The 9,694-nt window shown below is 42.8% G+C and overlaps 2 protein-coding genes across 2 annotated transcripts; both read right to left on the bottom strand.

Annotated features, from left to right (window-relative positions):
- Positions 1 to 1,091: 1,091 nt before the first annotated feature.
- Positions 1,092 to 4,656, bottom strand: hinfp (histone H4 transcription factor). The gene is made up of 9 exons (XM_079284009.1): positions 4,239 to 4,656; positions 3,805 to 4,025; positions 3,537 to 3,648; positions 3,301 to 3,453; positions 3,124 to 3,201; positions 2,593 to 2,713; positions 2,347 to 2,485; positions 2,138 to 2,262; positions 1,092 to 2,030 (listed from the first exon to the last, which is right to left on the bottom strand). Exons 1-9 carry the CDS (start codon positions 4,396 to 4,398, stop codon positions 1,733 to 1,735), a joined length of 1,407 nt encoding a protein of 468 aa, XP_079140135.1. The 5' UTR covers positions 4,399 to 4,656; the 3' UTR covers positions 1,092 to 1,732.
- A 664-nt stretch (positions 4,657 to 5,320) lies between these two features.
- On the bottom strand, positions 5,321 to 9,338 carry dpagt1 (dolichyl-phosphate (UDP-N-acetylglucosamine) N-acetylglucosaminephosphotransferase 1 (GlcNAc-1-P transferase)). The gene is made up of 9 exons (XM_079283220.1): positions 8,882 to 9,338; positions 8,627 to 8,747; positions 8,336 to 8,549; positions 7,970 to 8,116; positions 7,682 to 7,766; positions 7,376 to 7,564; positions 7,178 to 7,265; positions 6,595 to 6,750; positions 5,321 to 6,510 (listed from the first exon to the last, which is right to left on the bottom strand). The coding sequence occupies exons 1-9, from the start codon at positions 9,046 to 9,048 to the stop codon at positions 6,445 to 6,447; spliced, it is 1,233 nt and encodes a 410-aa protein (XP_079139346.1). The 5' UTR covers positions 9,049 to 9,338; the 3' UTR covers positions 5,321 to 6,444.
- Positions 9,339 to 9,694: the final 356 nt, after the last annotated feature.

Here is a 9,694-nt window from a genome sequence, read left to right as displayed (position 1 = left end):
GGATTCAAGGCCAAGATAAATAAATGTGTTATTGTTGTTATAGAGGAACCCATTGCCAAAGCATGATTGAAAAATAACATCAAACTGCCGTTATAGGAGGTCTTACCACTACCTTCCACCTCACCAATCCATCCAGGAAACTGAGAATTGGCTGTTTGGAAGGACCCAAGCATCAGCAACAGCAGTAGATATAACCTCATGGCGTCCATCTTCAGATGCAATCAGTTCCTGTGAAAATAACTGCAGATGGATCTGGGAGCTGCGTCTAAGTTATATTGCTGTCCAGCAACATCCTATAAATCATCATTCTTGCAAAGTCAACAGACACGAAGCCATTAGAAGCCGTCTCAGTAGAGCAGAGTTCACCGACTGCAGAGTGAAGAAGCAGAGAGCAGTAACACTTCAACTAAGCTGTGTGCTGCCTAATCTTCTACACACTGCTAATGCCACTACGCACTGTCTGCCATGCTGCGACAGACATGATTTATAGGTCACCTGATCACCGCAGCTTTTCTGATGAGAAGATCACATTCAGGTCGGTTCAGGTCACTTTGTTGTTTGAATCACTGATATTGTAAGTACGTACCTTTGAGTAGTAGGATAAAACAAATGAACAGTATGTGCCCATTTTTGTGCTGAATATATTCTTTTATCAAAAGGAGGAAAGTAGAAGTGTACCTTAAAACAGTCCATCGAGATATAGTTTGTGAGTGAATAATGCTAGAGCGACATTTCAGTCACCTTATAGCTGTTTGTCAACATTTTACAGCAATATAATGTCTAGTTTAGCAGAGCCCGATATAATCACATAATAGAGCTGCAGTAGAGCAGTTAGATTCAGCAGGGGGCGCCATAATGAAGCACAGTCAGTAAATACTATCAATGCAGCTACCTGTGAAGCATTTGATGACTATCAAAATGATGCATATATTCCTCTCTTAATGACTTGTTAGAATGAATAAATACTGTGTGCACCACTAAAGACACATTTTCTTTCTGTGCAACATTAAATACATATGAATGAGGCAAAGAAAAATTGTAATGTGATTTTTGCAAACATTTTGTGTCATGACTTTATTTAAGATGTAGATGAAGCATAAAACAAAATACACACTGAGCCAATGAGGTATGCCCTCTTAGCTGGATTCCACACATTTTGGTGAATATTAATGCCAGCACGCCATTCTTCAAAAAGGTGAGGCTGATGCGTTTCTGAATATCTGGGACAGAATTACCATCGAAAAGAGAATGGCAACCCACTAGGCAGCGCACCGTTAGCATCCAACTGTCTGAATATGTTACAGTGTAAGATACAATAATTAACCTGGAAATAATAATCAACACTGGAAAACAGACTATCCACAGGCTCAACATCAGTAAACAAAAAACACATAAAAACAGGTTCACCTAGCATAGAATAGAATGTATACTGTTCTTTATCCCTTTAAGGGGGACATTTGTCTCTGCATTTGACCCATCCCTGTATATAGGGAGAGCTGCCAATGACAGGCACCCGGGGAGCCCCAAAAACATAGGCTGGTAGTCAAAATGGGTCATCATGGAGTACGCATCCTTTCCGTTGATTCAGTTTTAAGTGTCTCCAGCCCCCATTAAAGGCTTACAACATGTGTGGAACTGCACAGCTGATAACAGAATGCCCCGTCATGTATAGGACGTGTATGCAGGACTGCAGCAGTCAAACCGCCTGCATTCCGTGCTGCTGAGCAGCATCCTAGTCCTCCCCTGCTTGTGATAAACCTCCAGTGAGAACGTACAACGTGACCTGACCGGCCTCCTCAACGCTGGCGGCGGTGGGCTCCTCGGTCCTCTGCTCCTCCAGCAGCACCCCTCTCAGTTCTACCTGCAACTCCGGAGGAGCTGCCCCCGGGCATTCCTCCTCAGTCTGGCCATTGTCATCATCCTCCTCCGCTTGACTACTTTGTCTTTCCCTCATCAGCTGCTCCGTCAGTTCCACGCTCTCATAGCGAATCAGTTGCAGCCGCAAGAAGCCGTCCTCGTGCTCCTTGTACCTGACGGAGCGACGAAGAGGCCATCAGTGCTGCAACACCCCCCCCCACACACACATCTCAAATTCAGCATTGCTGGGTTGATCTGTTTTTGTCGATGCAAGACTTACCTGAACCTGGGGTGTCCAGAGGGCCATTTGAATTGGTGCTTTTTGTGCAGATGGACAGTTAGGTTGTTGCCCCGGGTGAAGCACTGATCGCACACATGGCACTTGTAGCGAGCTACAAAGTTACCCTGATTCAGAAAGACAACATTTGAGAACTACAAATGACATTCAGAGTGCAAGTTAACAATCATTTAAAAGATTTCCCACATCACCTTATGCACTTTTTTGTGGTGGATGTCCATGGTGCTGAGGGTACGAGAGCTGAAGCCGCAGCCGGGAACATCACAGTGGAACGACGGCTCGCTGCTGTGAGTATCCAGGTGTTTGCGCAAGTCTACCAGGTTCTTACAGCTGCAAATACAGAATAAAGTGAAGGACTGTTAAGAAAACAACAAGGCAAGAGTGTGTTGAACAGCTTAATCTGGTTATGCACAGCTGCAACTTCAGAGGATAGACACCTGTATTCGCAGTATTCACAGCTGTATGGCCTCTCGTTGCTGTGGCGGAACTTAATATGGTTGCGGAGTGAAGAGGGCGACGGACAAGTCATGTCACACAGCGGGCATTTGTAGTGGCTCACTGTACCAACAAGAAAAAGACAAACCAGTGACGAGGTTAGATCAGCTAATAATACTGCACTGTTATTAAAGTGTAATGTGTATATTTAAGTGAAGAGCGGAGCAGGGAGGTGTAAAAGTATGTAAGGGTCCAAGCTTTGGGAAGAAAAAAACCCAAAATCAAACAAAACCCCGTGTGGTGATAGGATGGCTGAAATTTGAGGCTACGACTATAAGTGGACAAATACACAGATATAAATAATGGCTCCTACACCAGTGTCTACCTGGCAGGTATAAATACATGTAAACATGTCAGGAATGGTGTGGAAAATGGTCGTAAGAGTTAAAGCTGTGTGTGATTTTAAGTTTGCAAAAAGAGCCGCGTGGTCTTTTAAGTCCTCCCCAGCACATGGGAGGGAAGGAGGGACTGACCGTGGGTTCTCATGTGGTCTCTCAGTAGTCTCTCTGTAGCAAAACGTTTGGAACAGTGGGAACACTGGAACCTCTGACCTACAACACACACACACACACAAAGCAAGATGGTAAAATCTTAACCCGTTGCAAACCTTGTTATTAACTTTCCTGCCACAGTTCTGACAGGAATGTTACCTTCCATGGCGCTCTGTCGTATGATGTGGTCAAAGAACTTGGTGTTGTTGGCGTACATGCCCCCACAGCCTGGACATGCCACCACCTTCTCTTGGGTGTGGCTGCGCAGGTGCTCCCGAAGCTTAGGACGTCCTTTAGCGGTGGCTTCACAATCTGAAGAGTGAGGGCGCGTAATCTTCACTGACATTGTCATTTCTGATCTATAATCCTGAGATGAATCATGTTAAATGACGTACCTTTCCATCCACAGCGTATTGGGAATTCATAGTCTCCCACTGGAATGTCAATGCACAGGCTATGCATCTCCACATGGCGATAGAAGAACTCTGGGTTTTCATACGGCGGTTGCTTTAACAAATGTGGATAGAAAGAAGATATATCCAGAATTATTTAGAGTCCAAGAACAAAAGGTTTAAACTCTACTTCACACACTTGAAAGGAAGACATTCAAACATACAAGTCATCTTGCTTTGCTCCGTCAGCACCGGCCTCGGTCGAGCTTACCTCACAGTCCTCCCAAAGGCAGATGAAATTGTCTGGGATATCGGGGATGAGGTTGCAGTTCTGGTGGCAGATGGAGCAGGTGCCAATTTCTGGCTTAAGCACCTGCTGACCCAACTGCTTCAGCTTAGTGTGGTAACAGTGAAAGAACAGATGTCTGCGCAACTCTTCAGGACCCTCCACAGAGCAGAAACCACAGTCTCTCCAAAGACAGTTTCTCTCCCCTTGGCACAAAAAAAAATACAGAGTTTGCATTATTAGACTTTAACCTCTTGGGGGCTACGCAATGCAGCAATATCTCTCGCTTATCATCTGTCAATTAATACACTACAGCACATTGTATGTAAATGAGGCAATAACTATTTTTCCACACAACTTGATGCAGGTGTAAATAAACATGAACAAAGCCACAGGCAGCTACTTTAACAACTCCCCACCTTCCGTTTCTTCCTCGTCCTCCTCCGCCATGTTTAGAGCACTAAAGTGAACCTCTGCATGCTTGCAGAAATTATCCATCCGACTAAACGTCTCCTGGCACGAACTCCATTCGCAAACCAATTTCAGTGTTTTCTTATGGCTCCGTTTGTTGGGAGGCATTTCGTTGCACCTGAGATTGACTCGCTGCAGCGTGTTTTACGCACAGACCGGAGCTGTACACGTCGCCCGGGTTTGACCACAACCTGGTGCTAGCTAACACCGGGTGCTGGTTGGTAAGTGTAACCACTAACCAGAGACTGTTTCTGAAACATCTGCCAGTTCTTCAACGCTAGAGCTTTAGAAACATCATCCTGGAACACTTTTAGCAAACAATACAACATATAGTGCGTTCTATTCTAACTCGAAGAGGAGCTTCAACACAATACGATGCTGTTCAAAAGCACTGACATGATGTAAACATGAGTTGTTTTGGCCAACCGCGGGCTGTGTGCTGCGCAGATGTCTCCCCAAAACCAAAGTGTAGTTATATAGTTCCGGGTGTAACATGTACCGCTTTAAGCAGACACCGGTGTCTACTTGAGTGCAGAAGTACTTCTACTTTCATTTTGAGATACTTTATACTTCCGTTCTGCTCGTTTACAGAGACAAATATGGTACATTTTACACCGCTACATTTATTTGGCAGTTATATTTACAATTTACAGATTAAGATTTTTATGTACAAAACAAAGTTTACGCAGTGTTAGAGGTTAAAACACCATAAGAACACTATAAGGTAGAAGAAGAGCCTTCTTGATACTGACTTTTTGAGGTACTGACTGACTAGCGTCTATAAAGTCAGATGAAAATATCAGATGTTTTTTATTAACACAAAGCACAACATAAACAAACCTTGTCAATAACAATCCTTAAGAATTGTGAACAAGATGTTGGCTCTTGCTTTTTGGCATTTCTGCACTGCAATTTGGTATTTGTTGGCCGATATACACACTGATAACATTATCTAATAACAGTATAGGTGATAACAACTTTTCATTTTGATACATTTAGCTGATAATAGGATTGTGAAGGCAGGACTTTTAGTTGTAGTCAAGTATTTATACACCGCTCCTTCTAATTAAGAAACTGAATACTTCTTAAATAAGCAATAATAGTGATGGCAAAATCCTGTGCTTTCATTTTCTCAGCTTTAATTTCTCAATGTTAGGCTTCCATCTCAACAGTAAACAGTTTCTCAGTTGTAATTACATTCCGAAGCAAAATATTCCAGTGCCATGTTTACTTCACATTAATGTCCTCTGAACCCTCGGGGTGGAAAAATGCATTTCAGTCATAAAAATACAGCTATAATACCAAGAAAGGTATAAACAATTAGCATTTTTCTCATCAGGACACCCTTCACCTTCCACAGCCCAAAGTAACTTTGTCAACAACTCTTTTAATATCCCCTCTATTTACCTGTCTCCACCTAATTCTTGGTTCTCAGACTGATTAAAGCCTCATCTCGTCACTGCTTTTCTTCACAATGACCATTGTGTGTGCATTTGTTCAGAGGTAACAAACAAATAATAACAATTATATATTAACTTATTCATTAATATTACTCATGTTGCATGGATTGATAGTCATGGTGAATTAAGTGCGAGTGGGCACATTTTCCCGAAGCCATGTTTGCTTCAACAGCAGATTCAAGTAATGGACCATTGCAGTGTTAACATTTGATATTTTCCATTACTACATCCATTAGGCTTTTATCAAATCGAAGCAATTTAGTGGCATCAACTATTGATGTTGGCTGACCTGAAAACCAAAGGCCATCCCCACTTACTGTACTTTCCTTTAAAAAACAAGTACAAAAATATACTTTCAGGTTGGACACATAAGATCATTAAGACAGAGTTACTTTTTGCTGCTTGTAATTACTGAAATTCAGGAGAAAAACACACTGTACTGCTGTTTACCGGTATGTCAGACCCCGAGCAGTTTACGTTGGAACACTGTACGTGAAAATGTCGTACAAAGTGAAATACAGCTTTGAACCTTCTACTGGGTCTATACTGTAAGTAGAGTCTGACGCAGAAAAGTAACAGTGAGGTAATGGAGCCTGTCAAAGGCAGATGAACCATGAGCCTGTAAAAATAGTTCCACAAAGCAACATCATATCTTCTCAGCCAATGCTCTCTCCCCTCTTTCCCAGAGTGCTGTCTAGGAGTCGTAGAAGAGACGCACCAGATGATAACGGATCCCGAAAGCCAGTACACTGCCCATCACCTGGGAGAGACACAGAAATGAGCAGCCAGTGAAACATTCACATACTTCCCAACGACCAACACTATTCCAGGGTATTTTTTATACCTGAATGACGAGCATGATGACTGTGAGGTTTCTCTCGTGGGTGGGGCCGAGTATTTTCAGGACCAGATTTATTAAGGTCATGTTGTTGCACTCGATAAACCCATCATCGCCCTCCTGGCCTCTTCGCACCTCTTGCAGCTTTAATAACTCGGCCACCTGTTGAGGATCATTGAGACATTATTGTTATAACCCAATAAACACAGAAGTACACCTGCTACTCTACTGTGTGTTTACCCAGCTATACCAATACTCATTACGAGTACCTTTTATAGTAATAGTCTATTAAATGATTAGAGACAGAGAAATGTATTGGCTTTCTGGTTTATTTTCAATTTTGCCAGACGCTTGCTTGTTTAATTAAATTACCAAGTAAAAATGGTAAACATTCTCTAGTTCGAGCTTCTCAAATGCAAGAATTGTTTTTGCTTTTCTCGGTTTTATATATTGTTTTTAATTCAATATACCGGTATTTGCATTTTTGATTGTTGGTTGGACATAAAGCAATTTGAGGACAATATCTTGGGTAAAATGTAATTTTGTCCGGCATTAAAATAAGAGAATAAACAGGTGCAAGAGCTTTTACCTTAAGAATGAGGTTTCCTAATTTAGAGAGGTCCTTTCTTTTGAATTTAGAGTAGCTCATCCCCAGTTTGCCTGTGTCTGGATTCAGCCTTTCATTGGGAGAAAGTCAAGAGGATGAATGAATGATGGACATTGAGAATACATAATGAGCATAAATGATGAATGAAAATATGTCAAAAACGTATTTAAAGGTTGTTACCTGGGGAGCCGGTGTCTGGGACAGGGTATGACATGAAAAAGTTGAGGCAAGGAGAAGACAAAGTTAACCACTTGAGGAATGAAGAACAGCAGCATTGTTTTGCTGAAGTGTCCCAGGATGCCGACTACAGCAAAGGTCATCCCAGCAAAGTAGCAGAAGGTGTCTCCCACAAACACAGACGAAGGGTACCTGTGACAAAAAAGGGTTGCAAGTTGACAGAATTTAGAGGCACTGACGTATAATATATGCCTGTGCATTTTCAAACATTTTTTCAGAAAACGGCCTCAGGTAATAGGTTTGACTTACCAGTTGTGGTAAAAAAGTGCTAATGTGGTGAAGAAGAATGGTATCATGAAGTAGAGGGAGAAAACATGGTCATCCCGGTAATCTCCTGATGAAGACAAAATATGTTCAGCCATTTGCATGTCACGCAACAGGAAAGAAGTACACGGTGAAACATCCACAGTCATAAATCATGCAGCATCACATTCAGTCTGATGAGGGGGATAAATTCCACCTGTGTGATACGATAATTCCACACTTATTTCCAACCTATCGTCACTTGTTTCAGGAATTGTGAGAGAGGCCACACACCACTGAGCTCCACCAGGTTGAAGACGATGATGGAGCCGGAGATAAACAGGGCTTGACCTGACTCGATGCCGTTGATGCCCGCGAGGATGTTGATGGCATTCGTGCAGAAAACCGCAAGCATTCCCATGTAGACGTAGTAGAGAATACCTGCAGAAGATCGGACATGATGCAATTCACAGAGCGCCTGCAGCAGTGTCATTTCCTCCATCAAGTGAAACGACAACAAAACACAGTATCCAGAAAACATATTCATATTTCGCAGTTAACATCTTGGGAGCTGGAGGATGTGACTGGGGTAGAAAAGCACCCGGACATTGCTTAGCCCGCTGCTAACCAGACACTGCCGCAAACAGCCGCACAACTCACCCAAATCCAAATGCAGCCCCAGCAGGGCTCTGAAGGGCTTGGGCACCACGATGACCGTGTTGCCGAAGTTGGTGAAATACACCATGAGCAGTGGAAGGGAAGCAATGGTGGGAAGCAGGAGCTTGTGTCTCCACCGCAGGTTCAGCACGTCATCAGCAAAGCCCAGGAAGATCATGCAACAGATGGCCAGAAGTGCACCAATCAGCTGCACAAACTACAAAAAGAAGAAGAAAACAACACAGAGTTGAGTATCAGATGTATCAGATGTGTATTATGCATCAGTCGACCCACCTCATCGTGTGGGAAGCCCTTGCACTGATCTCCTACAAAGCAGCTGAGGAAAGGCACCGGGATGAAGCAGAAGAGGATGATGAGGAAGACTGTCCCACTGATGACTCCTTGGGACTCTGGGCTGCAAACAGGAAGAGAAACAAAACGCGAATCAGAGCAGGGAATGAGCACACTTGGCTTCCAAACAAAGATACATTTTTACCGAAAATAATATTTAGGCTAACAGATCATAGGATAGATAACACAATTACTCACACTTCCTTTTTGGACGTTTTGTTTAGGTCCATTCCGTACAATCTGGCTGAGATGAAATGGTCTTTGAAAGCAGGGATGAGTTTCAATGTGGCCATGCAGCCGAGGATAGACAGGAAACAGTTGATCACCAACGGTAGGACGGGTACTGGTGACATGTTTCCAGGCATTTTTGGTGGGTCTGTTTCTGAAAGATCAAGTCACGTTTCTAAGCTAATCTGACGTTACCCCTTCAGGCGATCGATGAACGCGCTTTGGCTGTCTTCACTGAGGTAAAAACACGTCACATCGCTATTTCAAAGCGTAATACACCTACGGGCTTCCGGTGTCAACGGAAAATAAGTCCATGAGTTACTTTGGTAATCCATAACATCTTGCATTACGTGTTATTGCTGTTAATATCTGCTCACTGGTTGTCTGAACTCCACGTATGTTTAACCATTTCCCGAGTGTTACGGGGAGGTGGAACATCCGGTCAAACTCTTCAAAATGAAATGATATTCAAAAGGTCACGGTTGTTGCATTAAAGCGATTTTTAACATAAATAACACATATCATTTGTAAACTTTTTTTGAACAAAATATCACTGTATTCGTGCTGTTTTTAAGACCGTTCCCTCCGCACTACGTTATTGCTCACTTGACATACATGTAAACAAACATTTAGTTTGAACAGCTTCCGGCCACTGCCGTGTTGACACGGAAGTGACATCTTCTGCCGTCTGTAGTCGATGGTCTGTCAAAATAGTTTTTAGAGTGTATATGCCTGTCTTCTTTCTTTCTTTTCAAAAATGTCAGCAGCTTATTTTACATTCGT

Source organism: Melanostigma gelatinosum (genome assembly GCF_949748355.1).
Source record: "Melanostigma gelatinosum genome assembly, chromosome: 14".
Lineage (NCBI taxonomy): Eukaryota > Metazoa > Chordata > Actinopteri > Perciformes > Zoarcidae > Melanostigma > Melanostigma gelatinosum.
This window is presented reverse-complemented; position numbering and strand designations above follow the sequence as displayed.